This window comes from Hyla sarda, chromosome 3 (assembly GCF_029499605.1).
Source record: "Hyla sarda isolate aHylSar1 chromosome 3, aHylSar1.hap1, whole genome shotgun sequence".
In the NCBI taxonomy this organism is placed as follows: Eukaryota; Metazoa; Chordata; class Amphibia; order Anura; family Hylidae; genus Hyla; species Hyla sarda.
Window position 1 is genome coordinate 152,463,640 of NC_079191.1, and position 23,286 is coordinate 152,486,925.

Here is a 23,286-nt window from a genome sequence, read left to right on the forward strand (position 1 = left end):
CCAATCTGTCCCTGGATGCTCCAATCAGCCATGGAAGGCTGGAGCAGTCGAGCAAAGATAACACTGATCAATGCTATGCTATGGCATCTATGACAGCCAATGATTGCATGTTATAGTCCTCTATGTGATTTTACCCTTCCCTAATATAAAGTTTGAATCACCCCCCTTTTCCCATAAAAAAATATATGTAAACAAAAATAAGCATAAACATATGTGGTATCGCCACATGTGTAAATGTCCGAACTATAAAACTATAATGTTACTTTAACCATACAGTCAATTATGTTTACGTAAAAAAAAGTATATACGTAAAAAAGTCCAGAATTTTGTATTTTTGGTCACTTTTTACATTCTAAAATATGTATAAAAAGCATTCAAAAAGTACCATTAAACCATAAAAAAATTGTACCAATAAAATCTAGAGATCACAGCACAAAAAATGAGCCCTTGCACATCCCCGTATGTGGAAAAAAAAAAATGTTGTACAAATTTTTGTACAAAAAGTAAAACATTTTTAAAAGAAGTAAAACAAAATCAAACCTATAAAAGTTTGGTATACTTTTAGTCGTATCGACCTATAGAAAAAATATATGGGGTCAATTTTACCAAAAAGTGCACTGCATGGAATTAAAAGCCCCCAAAAGTTAAAAAATTGTGTTTGTTTTTTTAATGCCCCACAAATTTTTTTGGGGGTTTCACCATAGATTTTGTGGTGAAATGATTGATGTAATTACAAAGTAAAATTGGTAGCGCAAAAAACAAACCCACATATGGGTCTGTAGAGGGAAAATTGAAAGTGTTATGATTTTTAGAAGGGGAGGAGGAAAAAACGAAAGTGCAAAAATGATAAATAGCCCGGTCCTCAAGGGGTTAAAGAAAACTGTACCTTTCCTGAAGCTGGTGATTGCCAATTGTATAAAATTCTCTTTCCTATTTCTCCAAATGTGAAGGAGGTGGAGCCAAGCTGCTTAAGTACCATAGTCTGGAATGCCCACCTTATCCCCCCTCACCTCGTAGCCCATTCTTGATTGCTGTAAAATGTCCTGTACCTTAGTCAAGGAAGGGCTGGGAGGTGAGGGAGAAAAAGGAGGTGTGCCAGGCTATGGCACTTGAGAAGCTCCAAGAAAGGTACAGATACACAATAACAGCTATTCAATGGCAGGGATCAAGTCCTGCAGGAACGCGTGGGAACTGAGTTCCTGTACTATTTCCACAGAAGGAACACAGTTCCCATTAGCAGTAGTTCTGCAGGACAAGCCCTTGAGTGGAAATCTTGGGTGAGTTCCTGCACTTTTTTTTCCCAGGACTTGACCCCTGTTCAACGGTGTCTGCAGCTCTTAGCAGCAAGTAAGGCTGACAGATTCCTTTTGAAGTAATGTCTGCCAATTTTAGATAATGTCATATAATTTCAGATTAGTACAAATCTATGAGAATTTTTACAAAAAAGTCCACTACATATTAAGCGTTATCATAGTACTTCTATAAAAAGGTCATGGTAGGCTTTAAACCCTTAAGGACTCAGCCCATTTTGGCCTTAAGGACTCAGACAGTTTAATTTTTACGTTTTCATTTTTTCCTCCTCGCCTTCTAAAAATCATAACTCTTTTATATTTTCATCCACAGACTAGCTCATTATATCATAAAATGTATGGCGCAACCAAAAAACACTATTTTTGTGGGGAAATTAAAACAAAAAACGCAATTTTGCTAATTTTGGAAGGTTTCGTTTTCACGCCGTACAATTTATGGTAAAAATGATGTGTGTTCTTTATTCTGAGGGTCAATACGATTAAAATGATACCCATTTTTACATACTTTTCTATTATTGTTGCGCTTAAAAAAAATCACAAACTTTTTAACCAAATTAGTACGTTTATAATCCCTTTATTTTGATGACCTCTAACTTTTTTATTTTTCCGTATAAGCGGCGGTATGGGGGCTCATTTTTTGCGCCATGATCTGTACTTTTTTTTTGATACCACATTTGCATATAAAAAACTTTTAATACATTTTTTATATATTTTTTTTTAATACAATGTATTTAAAAAGTAGCAATTTTGGACTTTTTTTTTCGTTCACGCCGTTCACCGTACGGTATCATTAACATTTTATTTTAATAGTTCGGACATTTACGCATGCGGCGATACCAAATATGTCTATAAAATTTATTTTTTATGCTTTTTGGGGGTAAAATAGGAAAAAAACGACGTTTTACTTTTTTATTGGGGGAGGGGATTTTTCACTTTTTTTTTACTTTTACTTTTACATTTTTTTTACATTTTTTTTTCACTTGAATAGTCCCCATAGGGGACTATTCATAGCAATACCATGATTGCTAATACTGATCTGTTCTATGTATAGGACATAGAACAGATCAGTGTTATCGGCGATCTTCTGCTCTGGTCTGCTCGATCTCAGACCAGAGCAGGAGACGCCGGGAGCCGGACGGAGGAAGGTGAGGGGACCTCCGTGCAGCGTTCTGAATGATCGGATCCCCCCAGTAGCGCTGCGGGCGATCCGATCATTCATTCAAATCGCGCACTGCCGCAGATGCCGGGATCTGTATTGATCCCGGCACCTGAGGGGTTAATGGCAGACGCCCGCGAGATCGCGGGCGTCGGCCATTGCCGGCGGGTCCCTGGCTGCGATCAGCAGCCGGGATCAGCCGCGCATGACACGGGCATCGCTCCGATGCCTGCGGTTATGCACAGGACGTAAATGTACATCCTGGTGCGTTAAGTAACACCGCACCAGGACGTACATTTACGTCCTGCGTCCTTAAGGGGTTAACTATTAACTTGGCTTGGACACCATAACTGTATGTTGTTCCTTCAGAACATACGGTAGATTGAATCTCGCTCCTAATTCCCTTTTCTCCATTAATGGATCAACCAGCATTTACCAAGGACAATCCGTTCTGTGCAGTTCTGATTCAAGAGGTATATAATTTGGTACCTTTCAGTTGCTGGAAGAGAAAAAGAACTGGCTTGTTCTACACAAGAATAACATTTTCTAAGACATGTCTGACACATATTAAATGCAATCCCAAAATACCTCCACGGTTAATCTTAAATCTGTCTGATATTTTCAGCGGAAGCTTTAAATAGCCATTTTATACCTTAATCAATCACATTTTGAGAAATAATGATAAAGTCATCTTTGAGTATAAAGCCATAAGTAAAAATAATTTAAAATAGTAATTTTTGTCAAAGAATAAAAAAATAATGAATCAGCAAGTAGAAGAGAACTGCAGACTCATCACATTCATCCAGATGCTAACAATACCTTGAAGCCTTAGGACTTACACCTGTGTTCCGCAGCTGTATCAAGCTACAATGTCTCTGCGGGTAAATGAACCTTGTGCATTCAATATTAAATGTTGATGTCAGTATTTTCCCCTTAGTCCTGTATTTTGTCCTATATTAATGCCTAAATGTATTTCTTACAGAATAGAATTTATGAATAGTTTGCAAATTGATGATCTTTAGGGAGAACATGTATTGTATTCAGTTTTACACAATGCACCGTTGCAAACACTGAATTTCTATTCTTACTTTGTATAAGTTTGAATGTACACTAAATCTGCTGTTAAGAGAATAACCTAATAACCAAATATCATATAGCCCATGTGTCATTCACTTTGTCATTCTTATACCTAAAGGGGTGTCCAATCACTAAGACTTATAAGGGCTTTCGGAGATAGCTGAGTATAATACTCAACTATTCCTGGCAGCTAATATACACAATGAATGGAGCAGCGATGCACATGAGTGACCACAAGGACTTAAGATCACAGGATGTCCCAGTAGTTACGTCCCCTGCAATCATAAACTTACCATATATCATGTGGATAGGAAATAAATCTTTATTATGGGACAATTCATATATTAAAAGAATTAGATTTATTCAACACATCTGATAGTTATGTTCTTAATGTGTCAAGCTTGAACAACTGCTTTCTCCTGACTGCATTGCTGCCAATGGCTAGCCTTGGTGGACAGGCATAGTGTTAATGTTATATTTCCTAGGCAATTCTGTTGTCTTAGATGGGTCAAAGCCTGATGGCATCACCAGGACCCCTCTGCCTGCAGATATTCAATAGATTATCTTTCCAATATTGCAGAGTCTCAGTTCTGCTTGTGCTCCCCTGTTTGCCCCAAGTAGGTTTCTTAAAGGGGTTTTCCTACCAACATCACTCATCACCTATCCATAGGATTGATTTGTGAGGGTCCCTGTGTCTTTTGGTTGAAAGCAGCAGCAGTCAGATATACAAGCTGTCCCTCCACTCAACTCTATGGTCCTAAAACATCCTATGGGCCTGATACAGAGTTAACCACTGGTCCCCTGTTTTAGTGAATGGTGGGGGTTCCAATGGTTGAACCTCCAACGAATGGGCAGTTATCACCTATCATACAGATAGTTCAGCCTTTGCCTTATGTTCTTATATTGATTCTCTCTGACCATGTTATTGATCTCTGCTTATGTTCCTGGATTATTAGCCTGTTCTGTGGGCATTTTATGCAAATCAGGTATTTGTGGTATTTGTTTGTAATTATTTATTGTTTTGAAGCCTTTATATGCCAACAACATTTAAGTACCGTATTTATCGGGGTATACCACGCACCGGCCTATAACACGCACCCTCATTTTACCAAGGATATTTGGGTAAAAAAGGTTTTTTACCCAAATATCCTTGGTAAAATGAGGGTGCGTGGGTGTGCGTGTGTATACCCCGATACACTGTTTCTTACCCCGCAGAAGCCCCCAGGAAAGGCAGGGGGAGAGAGGCCGTCACTGCCCACTTCTCTCCCCCTGCCTTTCCTGGGGTCTAGAGCCCTGCTACCGCGGCTTCTCTCCCCCTGGCTATCGGTGCCACTGCCCCATTGCCGGCGCCGACATACAGGGGGAGAGAAGGGGCAAGGGCACCCATTGCTGGCGCCGCTGCCCCGTTGCCTCCCCCATCCCCGGTTGTAAAATTACCTGTTGCCGGGGTCGGGTCCGCGCTGCTTCAGGCCTCCGGTGTGCGTCCCCTGTGTCGTTGCTATGCGCTGCGAGATGCAGTGACGAGTGAGCGCATAGCAACGACGCAGGGGACGCACACCGGAGGCCTGAAGCAGCGCGGACCCGACCCCGGCAACAGGTAATTATACAACCGGGGATGGGGGAGGCAACGGGGCAGCGGCGCCGGCAATGGGTGCCTCTGTACCTTCTCTCCCCCTGTCTGTGGGCGCCGCTGCCCCATTGCTGGCGCAGCTTCTCTCCCCCTGGCTATCGGCGCTGGCAATGGGGCAGCGGCACTGATAGACAGGGGGAGAGAAAGGGCAGCGGCACCGATAGACAGGGGGAGAGAAGGGGCAGCATCGCCGATAGCAGGGGGAGAGAAGCGGCGGGTGCAGGGACCCCAGGACAGGCAGGGGCAGAGAAGCCGGCAGCGGAGGCGGTCTCTGCACCTGCAAAAGCCGCTGCAGTTCATTGATTTAAAGCGCCCATTGACAACAAAATCACACAAAAATTATCAATGAAAATCAAATTTATCAACCCATGGAGGTCTGAATATGGAGTCACACTCAAAATCAAAGTGGAAAACCACACTATAGGCTGATCCAAGTTTGATGTAATGTCCTTAAAATAAGTAAAAATGAGGCTCAGTAGTGTGTGTGGCCTCAACATGCCCGTATGAACTCCCTACAATGCCTAGGCATGCTCCTGATGAGGTGGCGGATGGGCTCCTTAAGGGATGTCCTCCCAGACCTGGACTAAAGCATCCGCCAACTCCTATACAGTCTGTGGTGCAACTGTCCAGGAGACATGATGTCCCAGATGTGCTCAATTGGATTCAGGTCTGGGGAATGGGCAGGCCAGTCCATAGCTTCAATGCCTCCCTCTTGCAGGAACTGCTGACACACTCCAGCTACATGAGGTCTAGCATTGTCTTGCATTAGGAGGAACCCAGGGCCAACCGCATCAGCATATGGTCTCACAAGGGGTCTGAGGATCTCATCTCGGCATGTAATGGCAGTCAGGCTACCTCTGGCAAGAAATGCCACCTCACACCATTACTGACCCACCGCCAAACCGGTCATCCTGGAGGATGTTGCAGGCCACAGAAGGTCCTCCCGGGCGTCTCCAGACTCTGTCACGTCTGTCACATGTGCTCAGTGTGAACCTGCTTTCATCTGTGAAGAGTACAGGGCAGCAGTGGCAAATTTACCAATCATGGTGTTCTCTTGCAAATGCCAAACGTCCTGGATGGTGTTGGGCTGTAAGCACAACCTCCATCCGTGGACGTCGGGCCCTCATACCACTCTCATGGAGTCTGTTTCTGACCGTTTGAGTAGACACATGCACATTTGTGGCCTGCTGAAGGTCATTTTACAGGGCTCTGGCAGTGCTCCTCCTGCTCCTCCTTGCACAAAAGAGGAGTTTGCGGTCCTGCTGCTGGATCGTTGCCCTCCTACAGCCTCCTTCACATCTCCTGATGTACTGGCCTGTCTCCTGGTAGTGCCTCCATGCTCTGGACACTACGCTGACAGACACAGCAAACCTTCTTCCACAGTTGGCATTGATGTGCCATCCTGGATGAACTGCACTACCTGAGCCACTTGTGTGGGTTGTAGACTCCGTCTTATGCTACCACTAGAGTGAAAGCACTGCCAGCATTCAAAAGTGACCAAAACATCAGCCAGGAAGCATAGGAACTGAGAAGTGGTCTGTGGTAACCAGCTGAAGAACCACTCCTTTATTGGGGGTGTCTTGCTAATTGCCTATAATTTCCACCTGTTGTCTGTTCCATTTGCACAACAGCATGTGAAATTGACTGTCAATCAGTGTTGCTTCCTGAGTGGACAGTGTGATTTCACAGAAGTGTGATTGACTTGGAGTTACATTGTGTTGTTGTACAGTGTTCCCTTTATTTTTTGAGCAGTGTATATTATACTTTTAAATATTTTAGAATTATTTTGCTTTAGGGCCCATGTTAGGGGTTTTAAAAGCTGTGTGGGCATTTGCATACTTATATATTCCTGGCTGACATGCCAACCCTCGACTGATGACTCTGCTCCTCTCATTAAAACATATATACGTCACCCTGGATCTGGCACTTATCAGAACACAGGGCCAAAGCCTTTTTACTCCAGCAACTACAAAGGGAGATCACAACATCAGCATGCTGGAATAACAGAGACATCTGTGGTGGTGTGGGATGTTGTGCAGGGCAGATTTTGTTACTCTAGGGGCAGATGGTATTAACCCCTTGTATTCATAACGCGAGGGCGTGGTTTAGCCTATAACCACCCGAAGGTATACCGCTGGATTCTGGGTTAGGCACGGGGCAATAAAGACTCAGACGCCAAGTTACAGACAACGGTAGCTTTACTGAGGGTAGACAGTTGGGAAAGTCTATACAGTTCAGCCAGGGCACAAGGAGCTGACCAGGGATGAAGAGACCTTAAGGGCTTGCTGGGACTTGTAGTTGGACTGGATGATTGTAAGCAGACCATGCTGACTTGACAGATGACAGGGACTAACTTGACTCATAAAGCTGGGACTTTTGCTTACTTGACTTGATGGTGGCTGCAGAACTTGACTTTGAGGTTTACAACACTCTGGACACACACTATGCACCTCAGCTTGGCAGAAGAGCAGAGCTCAAAGAGAGACAAGCTAGCTCCACCCAGGGCTTATATGGGGGAGAATAGCAGGGAGCCCATAGGTCACTATTGGGATCACCTGGTCACTAGTACCTCCTGGGTAACAATCACATGACATATGAGATTGTATAACTCTTAAAGCAACATTACATTTTATAACACTTTACATGGTAAAACATATTTACAATGGGGAAACAAGTGCAGGGGGCCTTGGGGACACTGAAGTAGGCTGCCTGACAGGACAGCAAGAGCATGGGGTAACACCTCCTGTACTGGGCCACCACAAACTCCCCCTCTTAATTAAAGTCGTCCTCGATGCCCAGTCCTGGAGGGCGGAGGACTGAAGTGGCCACTGAGCCCTAGTGACAGTTCCTGGGGCATTTATGCACAATTTCCTTCTCAGGTCTGGATTACGAAACAAGATAAGAATGAGTCCATGTGGGGCATGGTGAATGTCCATACATGCTCCTTAAACATATGTTGTTAATTTGACTTTGTAATTGCTTTCTGAAGACACTCAAGACAACAATATACATATCAATGTACACAGATTCATTGATTGGGAGGCCGGAGGTTATCTATCCAATGCCCTGGCTGCTGGGGCCCCTCGGTTCTCAACTCTTCTCCCCAGAACTCAATATACGTTGATACACTATACAACAGTGTTACCTTTACATTTATCAATTATGTCGCTCTACATGCATTATCTAGATATCAGGTGAACCCTCTGGCCAGTAGAGTACCCTGTACACGTGGACAGGAGAGAAAACATTAGACATATAACTGTATATATTTAGAACTTGTGAACTGGGATGACAAATGATGTTACAGTCCTATCTTAACTATTTACCATATGTGGACTGACTATGTGTGGTACATAACTTTACATTATGAGTTAATCTTTGTACCTGGTGGGAATTTGTCCTTGTGTCAACCGTTGGGACCTACGTATAGGCTGGAGCCAATGGTGACAAAACTGGGACTGGTGTGGAGACTAGTGTTGGTTGAACCGGCCCTGGGGTTGGTGAGACACAGAAGGCTCAGGCTGAGTTAGAAAAAACATGGGGAAATCCATTCATGGGTGGATTTCCTCACCTGGGACATATTCTCTCACAGATCTGACAGCTGGAGGAGGTGGTGCTAGAAGTACTGGTATATCTTCTTTCAGACACAACTTGATTCAGTTTTGGTGAACAACTTGTGGCTCATACCCCGACTTTTGTATTTCGTATACATCAGAGTCCGGATAGGGTATGGCTGTCACCGTGTATGTTCTGTCCCCCAGATAGAGTCTTACTTGTGGGTCCTTGGAAACTTCTACAGCCAGACTTTATCTCCCAAATTGAAGTGGTTTGGCAGAGGCATCACGGTTATAATCCTCTTGTTGTCTCTGCTAGGCCTCGCCCATTTTCTTGCTGACAATTTCTTTGGCCTTTTGGATTCTTCTCTGGTGGTCAGAGACCCACTCCAGGGACACTTGCGGAGAGTTGTTGAATGGGGCTTGAAGCCCAAATGTTCGGTCTTTAGGCAGCTGTCCATGGTGCCCCATCATCAAGTAGAAAAGGGTGTACCATGTAGAACAATGCACTGTGTTATTATAGATCTCCAATAGTTTGGGCAGCAGTTGGGGGCCACTCTTCTTGTCTTGACGCAGAGGCGGCTCGAAACATGTGGATAAAGACTTGGTTGATGCGCTCACAGAGCCCGTTCCCCTGGGGGTGATAAGCAGTAGTCCAGAGTTTTTTGCAGGCATGGAATTGACACAGCTCTTGGAAGAGTTAGGCCTCAAAGGCCGTTCCCCGGTCCATTAGGACAGACTCAGGACACTCAAGGGTTTGCACCCAATTGGAGTAGAACATCTGGGCTGCTGTCTTGGCTGTAAGATCTTATAAGTGTACCCAGACCGGGTAGGAGACAACTTGACATGGTCTAGCGTTACCAACTAGTTAGGCCTTTCACTCTGAATGGAATGGAGGGGTGCTCTTGCGTCCTTGCGCATGTTTTTGGTGACATTACAGACAGCACATTCACTGCACTATTTCCCAATGTCACTCTGCATTCCGATCCATTAGAATCTTCGCCTGACAGTAACTTCAGTCTTGTGGACTCCAAAGTGTCCCGACTGATCATGGTATGCATTGAGGACCATCGCCGCGTCTCTTCAGGGAACCAGAATCTGATAAGGTCGATCACCAGAAACTGGGTCCAAAGAATTTCGTCACAAGAGCCCTTTGTGCGCAAACAGTCACTTCCTCTGTCGCCACAGACGTTTCAGCTCATAATCACACTGGGTCTGGCATAGACAAGTTGGAACCTTTTTTGCCAGAAGGTAGTCCAACAGATCCCCCATGACTCGACTTTCATCTTGAAGAGTCTTCCAGGTGTACAGGTCTTCTTTAACCTTTTCGGACCTGGGTTCACCATCCATCAGGGCAGTCACAACATTCTGGTTCATTAACCGTTAATAAAATGGGGGCATCCTCACATCCTCCCACACGTCTTCGACAGGTGGTTCTTCGCCGGGGGTCATTCGAGACAGTACATCGGCATTGACATTTGACTTGCTGCTTCTGTCTGTGAAACTGTAATTGGCTATGGCACCCAACTTGGCAGCGTTCAGGTGGGCCAACAGGTTATTATCCATGTTGACTCACACACTAGGCACGACTGCACTGGACCTCAGCTTGGCAGAAGAGCAGAGCTCAAAGAGAGAGAGAGTGAGAGAGAGAAAGAGAGAGAGAGAGAGAGAGAAGCTAGCTCCACCCAGGGCTTAGGGGAGACTAGCAGGGAGCCCATAGGTCACTCTTGGGATCACCTGGTCACTGGTACCTCCTGGTTAAAAATAACATGACATATCACATGGTATAACTCATTTTATAACACTTTACACTTTACATGGTCAAACATATTTACAATGGGGAAACAAGTGCAGGGGGCCTTGGGGACACTGAAGAAGGCTGCCTGACAGGACAGCAGGAGCACAGGGTAACACCTCCCGTACTGGGCCACAACACATCAGTACAGTAGGACATAAGGGGGGGGGGGGGGGGGGGGGCTGGATGGTCTATGTAGCATCATAGCATGAAATGCTCGCTCCTCTTTGTTCTGTGTAATTGTAATTACTCTGTCCACATATTGGATATTGAATTGATTTAGCTAATCTGCCTTTCTTTCAATAATGTAGTCTGGCTAGAAATGACAGAATATCTGAATGTCTTGATTCTGTATTAAAAAAAAATGCTTAAAGGTCAAACACAGTATAGGTTTACATGGTGTTCCCAGGAGAAATGCAATGAAATGGAAAGCAGTGAAAAAAGTAGAGTAGAATTACTGTAACAATGCAGAAAGATCAGTTGTACACATGCACATTAAGAAAACACAAACACCCTCAGAGCAGCAATTCTAAAAAATAACACATTACTGCATTATGAAAACAAAAGAAACATCAACACCCATAACATGGCTCAATCCTAAAAGCTCTGACATATCCATCAACCTCTCTATGATTTTTTGATGTATTCACATATAGAAAGTGATAGGATTGTGCATGTGAAAGAACAGCAAAAGTCTTCCATTCTGACAATCCAGTACACTTTAGTACAAGTTGTTAGATTGTTAAAATGTTCTCCATCCCTAGACATACCAATGGATGCTTTAAACATGTTATTCACCTGTGTATTATGTGACGGACATCATATTAATGCCATCCAGAGGTCTTGCATTTTGTAAAATTGAGTATAAGAAGTATATGGTAAGAAGCATAGTGCTACATAATATCAAAAGTTTAAAAGAGTACTCTGACCAGAAGCATTTGTCAGCTACTCACTGGATAAGTGATAAGTGCTAGATTGTGCGAGAGTAAAAACTGGAGCTCTCATCAATTACCAGAAAGGAGGACCTCTGCCACTCCATCTGGCACTTGGTGAGGCTGGGATCATATATGTCCATCATCCGGCATAGGTAAACTCAGCCTAGATCTGGACGCAACTGATGCCACAACTGATGACAAGTTGTCATCAGATGTATGGCATCCGGCATCCATGGTTTCTGCACGGCGGACAGGGGAAAGCAGCAAGCTGTGTTCGCCTGTCCGGTTTCCTCCGGCATGTTCAACCTTCCGGCGTCAAAATAGAGACGCTGGATGATTGTGAACTGTCCCATTTAAATGAATGGGATCAGTTCTAGCATCAGTTTCCCTCCAGTGCACGCCGGAGGGAAACTATGTCGGATGCCTGATATATGTGAACCCAGCCTGACCACCCGGTCTGCCATCTTAGTACTATAAAAATAGGTCTGCCATCTTGGTACTATAAAAATAGGTCTGCCATCTTGGTACTATAAAAATAGGTCTGCCATCTTGGTACTATAAAAATAGGTCTGCCATCTTGGTACTATAAAAATAGGTCTGCCATCTTGGTACTATAAAAATAGGTCTGCCATCTTGGTACTATAAAAATAGGTCTGCCATCTTGGTACTATAAAAATAGGTCTGCCATCTTAGTACTATAAAAATAGGTCTGCCATCTTAGTACTATAAAATAGGTCTGCCATCTTAGTACTATAAAATAGGTCTGCCATCTTAGTACTATAAAATAGGTCTGCCATCTTAGTACTATAAAATAGGTCTGCCATCTTAGTACTATAAAATAGGTCTGCCATCTTAGTACTATAAAATAGGTCTGCCATCTTAGTACTATAAAATAGGTCTGCCATCTTAGTACTATAAAATAGGTCTGCCATCTTAGTACTATAAAATAGGTCTGCCATCTTAGTACTATAAAAATAGGTCTGCCATCTTAGTACTATAAAATAGGTCTGCCATCTCAGTACTATAAAGTAGGTCTGCCATCTTAGTACTATAAAATAGGTCTGCCATCTTAGTACTATAAAATAGGTCTGCCATCTTAGTACTATAAAAATAGGTCTGCCATCTTAGTACTATAAAATAGGTCTGCCATCTTAGTACTATAAAAATAGGTCTGCCATCTCAGTACTATAAAAATAGGTCTGCCATCTTAGTACTATAAAAATAGGTCTGCCATCTTAGTACTATAAAATAGGTCTGCCATCTTAGTACTATAAAAATAGGTCTGCCATCTTAGTACTATAAAAATAGGTCTGCCATCTTAGTACTATAAAAATAGGTCTGCCATCTTAGTACTATAAAAATAGGTCTGCCATCTTAGTACTATAAAAATAGGTCTGCCATCTTAGTACTATAAAATAGGTCTGCCATCTTAGTACTATAAAATAGGTCTGCCATCTTAGTACTATAAAATAGGTCTGCCATCTTAGTACTATAAAATAGGTCTGCCATCTTAGTACTATAAAATAGGTCTGCCATCTTAGTACTATAAAATAGATCTGCCATCTTAGTACTATAAAATAGGTCTGCCATCTTAGTACTATAAAATAGGTCTGCAATCTTAGTACTATAAAATAGGTCTGCCATCTTAGTACAAAAAAAAGCTGTGCAGTATTTTGCTCACTGCACAGAAGTCCTGCAGAGTTATGCACAAGAGGACTAAAACAAAAGAAAAAAACTATTAATGTTAAAAAAATCCTTTTTACAAGTATCATAGGAAAACAATTAAAAAGAAAAATGACTGCTACTGTCCTGCCCATAAAATGTCTCTCTACCAAAATGGAATAAAAAGTGATACAACAAAAAGTGAAAAACTACTGGTCAAAACTAGTTCTCACAAAGGTCTGTTGATAGAAAAATGAAAAATAAAAATTAGGTTTCAGAATAGAAAGAAATCAATAAAGTTTTTATATTTTTTATTAATAGTCAAACATAAAAAGGATACACATTTATTATTGCTGTAATGTAATTATTGCTGTAATTATTGCTGTAAAGATAATGTGTCATTTATATGCACACGGAGTGAAAAAGTGAGAAATTCTGACTACTTCATAGTTATTTCATTTTTTGCTAATATCTTTACCAGTTAGGTGATCAGCTGGGTAAAACAGGAGCAGATAGGTAGCAATCCAGGACATTGTGGCCATGGAATATAACACAGTATATATACAGGCCAACCAGGCAGAATAACACTTCACCCGCTGCCATGGATCCCGGAGCAGCTTGTGAGGGTTGTAATTGCTCTGAACAGAATGCACAACCATGCTGTAAGTGTTATTGGGTTTCAGATTAATCATACTATTATATGGAGACACTAAAGCAGAATTTAATAGCATGGCAAGCAACAGTGTAATGTACAGTGTAAAATAATACCTCCTCATGTACAACTTTTTGAATACACAAAGAACAGGTAAAAATGTATAATTAAAAGCGTACCTGTCACATCCCACACAAAAAAATACATAAATATTTTACTTAGTACCCAATCCTGACCACATACATCTAATTTTTATGTATCTAACACCTATATTTATTATACAAACACCTCTTTTTATTAGCTCACAATGTTAGTAATCCTCTCAGCGGAAGGGTGTGTGTCCCTCCCTTGTGGTGGTAGGAGGTGATTGGTGTGTGGCGGAAGGGAACGTGTCCCTCCCTTGTGGTGGGAGGTGATAGGTGTATGGTAGAAGAGGGTGTGTCCCTCCTTGTGATGGTGGGAGGTGATTGTTGTGTCTGCTCATGCAGCATTGTCTATGAGTCATTGTTATCCATCACTCATGGACAAGCCTGATGCTGCTGCAGGACTGGTTAGTTTCCCAGTAGGTATGGGGACCCCTAGTGGTGGGATTTATTTTCAGGGTCTGTTTTCTTTATTAAATATAAAAAAAAAATTAAACAGCCATATTACAAAAGGTCTTTAATTTTCATCAGTAACAAACATATAAAATGTTTTTGGATCTGACACTGTCCATTTAATGTGTGGATCTTTATGGTGCAAATTTTCTGTCTAGATTTGTTGTGGTTTTTTATTCTACATTACAGGGTTGGTTGATTAGATTAGGGCTTATTGGGGAGATTGATACATCTTTATTTTTATATGTTATTGGTCTATTTTGCAGTGGGGGGGGGGGATTTGCAAATTTTTTTTTTATTGTATTTTTTTCCATATTCTTTTTTAAACTTATTTTTTAACAATATAAGTGATTTCTGAAGACTTGTGTATGTAGGCCAATTTACATGCAGTGGTCATTCATTTATCATTTGTGATTTTTAAAAATACGCATAATTACAACGCAATGGTTCAAAAACAAAACAAAAAAAAAAACGCAAACAAAGACCACCCTCAATGCTGCTCTAGAAATTTGCTTTACTGAGTGAATTTTTGTGTTTTGAAGTCATATTAGTTATGTTAGTTTTGGTGGACTTGCACAATATTTCTCACATACATAATAAGTTATGGGCATGTCCGCTTAATTTCCAGGAACTAAAGTGACTTGAAAAATGACATACAAAACAACTCAGTATTGTCAGGATCCGGACTGGTATGCGGAGAGGACACTGTAGGTGGATCCTCTGTGTCAGTGAGGTGATGGCGTGGGCCGTACCAGGGGAACGGAATCTAAGGGGTTACTGGGTTTTCACCAAAGCCCGCCGCAAAGCGGGATGGACTTGCAGCGGCAGGTAACCCCCAGGTCGTTCCACCCGATAGCGACTCAACCTCACTGACAGCTGAGACAGGCGCGGTACACAAGGACTAGACGGAGGTGAGGTCAGACGTAGCAGAAGGTCAGGGCAGGCAGCGAGGTTCGTAGTCAGGGGCAACAGCAGAAGGTCTGGGTACACAGGCTTGGGAACACACTATAACGCTTTCTCAGGGCACAAGGCAACAAGATCCGGCAAGGACAGGAAGTTTTTTTTATATGGAATGGGAGTGATTACAACTGATTGGGCCAGGCACCAATTAGTGGTGCACTGGCCCTTTAAATTTCAGAGAGCCGGCGCGCGCACGCCCTAGAGAGCGGGGCCGTACGCACCGGGACATGACAGCAGGGGAAAGGGACAGGTGAGACGATTGGGATGCGACCCACGGGCAAGCGCGGATCGCATCCCCGCCGGCAGTAACAGTGCAGCGCTCCCGGTCAGCGGGTCTGACCGGGGTGCTGCAGACAGAAGAACGCTGCCAGCGCTCCGGGGAGGAGCAGGGACCCGGAGTGCTCGGCATAACAAGTATTAAATCTCCCCCTGTTGGTTTCAGGTAACACCCCCCTTCCCGCCAATCCTAGAAACAGGCAAGAAAATTAAAAATTTTGCCACTTTTGTCACTTAGAAACACAAAACCATTGCGCCAAAGTCACCAGCATGTAATGTGTGGTCAATCTACAAAGCATTACAATACTAATATTCATGACTAAGACAAAACTGGAGGCAGAATGTATATTTACTTACATACAACCACATGGAAACTATCAAGCAGTGATTCTCCAGCTGTCGCTAAACTACAACTCCCATTATGCCCGGACAGCCAAAGGCTGTCCGGGCATGCTGGGAGTTGTAGTTTTGCAACAGCTCAGGGAAAACTGGTTGGAAAACACTGCTTTAGAGGATATAGCAAAATCATAGTACTGCGTAGTAAATAACTATCACAATTTAGGAAAAAGGAACAGTTGAATTACAAGTCCAGCACTACTCCATGTGCAGTTTGTCTAATATTTTGTATTCCTGCGCACACATTCTGCACACACACATATGGCATATGCTATGAATCTTGTCACTTGAAAATGTGAAAAAATATCATATTTTGTTTTCATTTTCAACTACATATGTAGCAGAGCTCAGTTTATCATTTAGGTGCTTTTGTGTTGTGGCGAGCCAGTCCACAAGACAAACTCAACTCTACTGCACTGATAGTCTCAACTTTGCAGTAACCTATTTGGAAATAAGTTCTAACTCAAATGTTAAAGGGGGTTATCCAAAAAAAAACAACCCTTTAATCAACTGGTTCCAGAAAGTTAAATGGATTTGTAAATTACTTCTATTAAAAAATCTTAATCCTTTCAGTACTTATGAGCTGCTGAAGTTGAGTTGTTCTTTTCTGGCTAAGTGCTCTCTGACACCTGTCTCGGGAACTGTCCAGAATAGAAGCAAATCCCCATAGCAAACCTCTTCTACTCTGTGCAGTTCCCGAGACAAGCAAAGATGTCGGCAGAGAGCACTGTTGCCAGACAGAAAAGAACAACTCAACTTCAGCAGCTGATAATTATTAGAAGGATTAAGATTTTTTTTATAGAAGTAATTTACAAATCTGTTTAACTTTCTGGAGACAGTTTTTTCCTGGAATACCCCTTTAAGTCCATAAAATATATATTGTGAAACAAAGCAAAATGAAATGACAAGTAGATATATTTACCGACAGTCAAAGAGCTTTTGATCTAACTTTATGCAAATGTAAATATTTAAAGTTCTAACTGCATGTTATGACGTTAAGTAAGGAATGTTACCCTCCTGCATTGTATATAAATATATAATAAGGATTCAATTTTCATTGACACTTGATATGGCATATTTTGTGTCACCTTTTTAGACAAGGCATTTCTGTCTCCCGGGTTTTTTAAATTTACTACATGTTAAGCAGAGGCGTTTGGACATTTTGTTTGCTTAAGTGAATATATATATATATCATACATACATACATACATGGGTCAAGTCCTGGGAAAAAAGGACTCACCCAAGATTTCCCCTCAAGGGCTGGTGCTGTTATTCCTGTTGTGAATAAAATGCAGAAACTTGAGTCCTGTATGTGTGTGTGTATATATATTATATTATATTATATTATAGTTTGAATAATTGAGTGCAGTTATTGAGTTTTTTTTCTAACTTTGCAGCTATCTAGTCCTCATTTTGGAGACTGTGGATATAGAGGGAATTTTGGGCATTTACTTATGCACATTTGTCTAATTTGAGATACTTCAAGAGGGAAAAATGGCTATACTATGCCCATAGAGCATCCTGCATATACATGTAAGTAAAGAATCCCCCATGCATCTGCAATCCACAAGATAAGTACTCAGGGACTAAGTTGTTAAGTATAATTGAAGTTATATCACTGTATGTGTGCTTACATGAAATAATAATAATAGAACAGGCTTTTCTCCAATAAAGGTTGAGTCTGAAGCCCAAATACAGGAGCTAGATTTTGGAGCTCCTGTATTCCTCTCCCGCTAGGAGTTGGTTTGGGTCATTAGATGACACCGGAGGGTCCTCTGTAAGGAGAAGGCTTGGTCTCTCAGGATAGGGCTCCCAGTATGAGACACAGGCTAGGCCAGGCCTGTGGGAGCTACAGCCTAGAGCAGTGTTTCCCAACCAGGGTGCCTTCAGCTGCTGCAAAACTACAACTCCCAGCATGCCTTCGGCTGTCCGGGCATGCTGGGAGTTGTAGTTTTGCACCAGCTGGAGGCACCCTGGTTGGGACACACTGCTCTAGAGGAACCAAAGTCTGGTAAGACATGCCAGCCATCTGAAACTATGGAGCAGTAGACTTCAAACTAATAGTTAAGGACGTTTTCTTGTATTAGTGCTCAGTAAATTTTTGTTTTTGTTTCTTTGTTTTGTCTAATGTGCATATTATTGACAATGTTTTTATTTATTTTATTTTTTTGTGGATGAAGAATAAAGCTGGCTGAAGCCACTTCAGAACAGCTGTGTTTGGACTGCAATTTATGATGTGTCAACTGTCTCAGGCCCTATATATTGTACCCTTAATACTAAATAACATAAATAAAATATGGTGTTACTTCCCTTAGTTCTGTTGGGAATTACTGACTTCAGCCCACCAAACAGCACACCACCAAAAACCACAGCACCAAACAGCACACCACCAAACAGCACACCACCAAACAGCACACCACCAAACAGCACACCACCAAACAGCACACCACCAAACACCACAACACCAAACACCACAACACCAAACAGCACACCACCAAACAGCACACCACCAAACAGCACAGCACCAAACTGCACACCACCAAACAGCACACCACCAAACAGCACACCACCAAACAGCACACCACCAAACAGCACACCACCAAACAGCACTCCACCAAACAGCACTCCACCAAACAGCACACCACCAAACAGCACACCACCAAACAGCACACCAACAAACAGCGCACCACAAAACAGCAGACCACCAAACAGCAGACCACCAAACAGCACACCACACCACCAAACAGCACACCACACCACCAAACAGCACACCAGCAAACACACCAGCAAACAGCACACCAGCAAACAGCACACCAACAAACAGCACACCACCAAACAGCACACCACCAAACAGCAGACCACCAAACAGCAGACCACCAAACAGCACACCACCAAACACCACACCAGCAAACAGCACACCAGCAAACAGCACACCAACAAACAGCACACCACCAAACAGCAGACCACCAAACAGCAGACCACCAAACAGCACACCACCAAACAGCAGACCACCAAACAGCAGACCAAACAGCACACCACCAAACAGCAGACCACCAAACAGCACACTACCAAACAAACAGCACACCACCAAACAGCACAGCATCAAACAGCAGACACATTTTAAACAAGACAAAAGTTCTATAACTATATTACTTAATGGATAAATAGATAAAAAAGAGAATTTCACAACAAATGAAATCTTTTTCCTTTCCTAGAGATTATTTTGATAAGGAAATGAATATACATTTAATATAAAAATTATATAAAATAGTTGTAGTAATATATTATTATTATGATGAATGATAATATATTGATACAATTCTTATTATTAATGTAGCCATGTTTAAATTTCCATAGTAATATTTACAAATAATAACTAAAACTTCCAAAGAGTTACTTACTGGGTTATCATCCATGTACTTATTACTGGTTACTGCATATATTAATAGCACCTATTGGTCATAGAGTAATACATCATACATGATATATAACTAAAATCAGTATCTTTATTATCCTGCATGGTCACCAGATGTGATGTCATGGGGCAGCTACAATCGTGGACAGTAAAATGTAATGCCGGAAGCTTAGATACAGCTAATTCTCTGCATGTATACTGCACATATTTTTTTTTTCAATGATATCAGTCTGGCTTCATACAGATTAGGACATTAAGGCGTGTTGTCTATAGATCTCTAAGGCATTTAGGTAAAAGACATCTGCCAAGGGTTTCCTGGCATGCTTACAAACTGGGGTATGCCCCTCCCTGGTGAGTCTTGGATTTCTAAGCAATATAGAGGATGGTGTGATTCAAGGTTACAGGGAGCAGGAAGCCACTATACCAGGACTTCTCATTTTAAAATAACCCACTCTCGTTTTGGAAAGAAAAATAATCAATAATCTCACTTTCATCCTTCATTGGAAACGGAAATGCTGTTTAAATAATGTATGGAATGCAGAAATAAGGCAAGAGTCACGTTAACCTGGGCCAAACTACTTGAGATGATATTGCATGTAGTGGTACAGTATGGCTTGTATGTCACAACTACACACCGGTATGTGTTGCTAAAGAAGTGATTTCCAACCAGGGTGCCTCCAGCTGTTGCAAAACTACAACTCCCAGCATGCTCGGACAGCCTTCGGCTGTCCGAGCATGCTGGGAGTTGTAGTTTTGCAACAGCTGGAGGCACCCTGGTTGGGAAACAATGGGCTAAAGTATCATTTCAGCCTGATTTGCCCCAGCACATATCATTTGTCCTTCAACTGACATACCCTTCGCATGAAGTACATTAAATGACACTTAAGCTACACAATATATGCATGCTTTATATTGGCAAGTAGTCACCCCATCCACTAAGTAAGTTGTCTGTGAGAGTTACAATCCAGAGTTCAGGTACTTGTTGCAGCATGGGCACACACACTGGAAGAGATAACGCATGATCTTGTCTTACCTGGATATGTCCCTGGTACATTGTGCTGCAGGGTTCCCAGTAGAATGTGTGTGTGTGAATGAGAGGAGCCTATGGTTTATTCTATCAGCTTGGATTCAGGTGCTTTAGATACAGCAGCTTCTTGCAAGTAGTCCTGGGAACTGTCCCTCCCTTGGTGGTGCTGAAAGAGGAGACTCTGCTCTGAGGAGCAGCAGATGCAGCAGAGATCTCTGGCGATAAGAACTCTGCCTGGAAAGAAAGTCTCCTTCTCTATGTAACTCTTTCTCGCTTACGCTTTTCTTCGTTCATCTCTTTCAGATGCATGGACCCTCCCCAGGGATCACAGCAGCGCCTCCTCTTCTTACTCTGTGCTTACTGCAGGACTCATGACAGCTGGCAGCGTGACACACAAATACTACATAGGACTCAGCGAAAGGATCACTGTGCTAGACTCTCCTCCGGCTCCCCCCTCTCCTTGGTGACATCACCAGGACCTCCCTTCATCTATTCCTCCCCCTGGCACAGTCACTGGAGGTTTTGCTGGAATAGAAAACTCCTGTCACCTCCTGAGGTTCTCCTGTGTGTGCCGGCTGAGGAGCCCCTGCTTGCAGGATGACTCTTCCATGAAGAATGGAATTGTTGCTAAATAAATACGCAATACTATGTCGATTATTTTAATGATAATTTGGCAATTATTTTAATATTGGATTTTTTCTTCTTTGTTTGCTAGGATCGTTCTGCTGATACAGCCGTTCAACTGTTGTCCTGACCGCTCTGTAATGCAGTGTTTTCCAAAGAGTGTGTCTCCAGCTGTTGCAGAACTACAACTCCCAGAATGCACGGAGAGCTAAAGACTTAGAGGAAATCATCAGGGTGAATTGTTGCACTCTAATGCACCATGATACCGGTATTCACTTGTCCTGTCCACTCTCTAATGCAGTGTTTTCCAATCAGCGTGTCTCCAGCTGTTACAAAACTACAACACCCAGCATGCGCGGACAGCCTTTGGCTGTTTGGGCAGACTGGGAGTAGTAGTTTTGCAACAACTAGAGACACGCTGCTTACAAAACACTGCTCTAATGCACCATGATACAGATGTTCAATTGTCCACTTCACTCTAATGCAGTGTTTTCCGAACAGTGAGTCTCCAGCTGTTGCAAAACTAGCCTTTGGCTGTCCAAGCATGCTGGGAAGTAGTTTTGCAACAGCTGAAGACACTCTGTTTGGAAAATACTGCATTAGAGAGTGGAGTGGACAATTGAACATCTGTTTCATGGTGCAATAGAGCAGTGGTTTGTAAGCAGTGTGTCTCCAGCTGTTACAAAACTACAACACCCAGCATGCGCGGACAGCCTTTGGCTGTTTGGGCAGACTGGGAGTAGTAGTTTTGCAACCACTGGAGATACACTGTTTACAAACCACTGCTTTATTGCACCATGAAACAGATGTTCAATTGTCCACTCCACTCTCTAATGCAGTGTTTTCCAAACAGTGTGTCTCCAGCTGTTGCAAAACTACTTCCCAGCATGCTTGGACAGCCAAAGGCTAGTTTTGCAACAGCTGGAGACTCACTGTTTGGAAAACACTGCTTTAAGGCACCATTATACAGATGTTCAAATGTCCTGTCCACTCTTTAATGGAGTGTTTTCCACTGTGTCTCCAGATGTTGAAATTTTCAACATCTGGAGACACAGTGGAAAACACTCCATTAGAGAGTGGACAGGACATTTGAACATCTGTATAATGGTGCCTTAAAGCAGTGTTTTACAAACAGTGCGTTTCTTGCTGTTGCAAAACTAGCCTTTGACTGTCCGGGTATGCTGGAAGATGTAGTTTTGCAACAGCAAGAGACACACTGTTTGGAAAACACTGCTCTAGTGCACCTTGATACAGAATTTCAATTGTCCTGTCCACTTTTTAACCCCTTAAGGACGCAGGGTTTTTACATTTTTGCACTTTCGTTTTTTTTCCTCATCACCTTCTAAAAATCATATCGCTTTCAATTTTGCACATACAGACCCATATGGGGGCTTTTTTTGTACTTTATAATGACATCAATCATTTCACCACAAAATTGATGGCATAACCAGGAATAAAATATTTGTGGGGTAAAATTGGGGAAAAAAGCCATTTTGTAAATTTGGGGGCTTATGATTCTATACAGTGCACTTTTTAGTAAAATTGACACCATTTCTTTATTCTGTTCATACAGTTACAAGGATACTTAATTAATATAGGTTTTATTTTCTTTTACTACTTGAAAATTTTTTATAACTGCATGCACCAAAATGAGTATGTGTAAAATTGTTATCTTCTGACCCCTAAACTTTTTTATTTTTCCATATACGAGGCGGTATGAGAGCTCATTTTTTGCGCTGTGATCTGAAGTTTTTATTGGTACCATTTTTGTTTTGATAGGACTTTTTGATCGCTTTTTATAAATTTTTTAGGGTAGACAAAGTGACCAAAAATACGTAATATTGGAATTTGGAAATTATTTACATGTACACCATTGATCATACAGTTTAATTAACATTGTATTTTTATAGTTCGGACATTTACGCAGGCAGCGATACCACAGATGTTTATTTTTATTATGTTTACATATTTTCTATATGGAATTTAGGAAAAGGGGGGGTGATTCAAACTTTTAATATGGAAGGGGTTAATGGGTGTTTTTTTTAAACTTTTTATTTAACTTTTTATTTTACACTTTTAGTCCTCTTAGGGGACTTTTAGGAGGAATCAGTAGATTCCTCATACAGATGAATGTAGTTCCATAGAACCACATTGATCTGTGTGCTCTGCGCTTGATTGATAAAGCCTGGTTCAGCCAGGCTCTATCAATCACAGAGCTGGG

At 42.1% G+C, this 23,286-nt stretch overlaps 1 protein-coding gene across 3 annotated transcripts in view; it reads right to left on the bottom strand.

Moving 5' to 3' along the window:
* PEX5L (peroxisomal biogenesis factor 5 like) overlaps window positions 1-20,852 on the bottom strand; it is a 319,298-nt gene extending 298,446 nt beyond the window's left edge. Inside the window, exon 1 of one of the 3 annotated variants that reach the window (XM_056565261.1) lies at window positions 20,448-20,852. In XM_056565261.1, coding sequence (XP_056421236.1) covers window positions 20,448-20,468 — 21 coding nt within the window. In that variant the 5' untranslated portion in view covers window positions 20,469-20,852. The remainder of the gene's footprint in view (window positions 1-20,447) is intronic. The other 2 variants (XM_056565260.1, XM_056565272.1) reach the window with 2 other exon arrangements.
* Window positions 20,853-23,286: the final 2,434 nt, after the last annotated feature.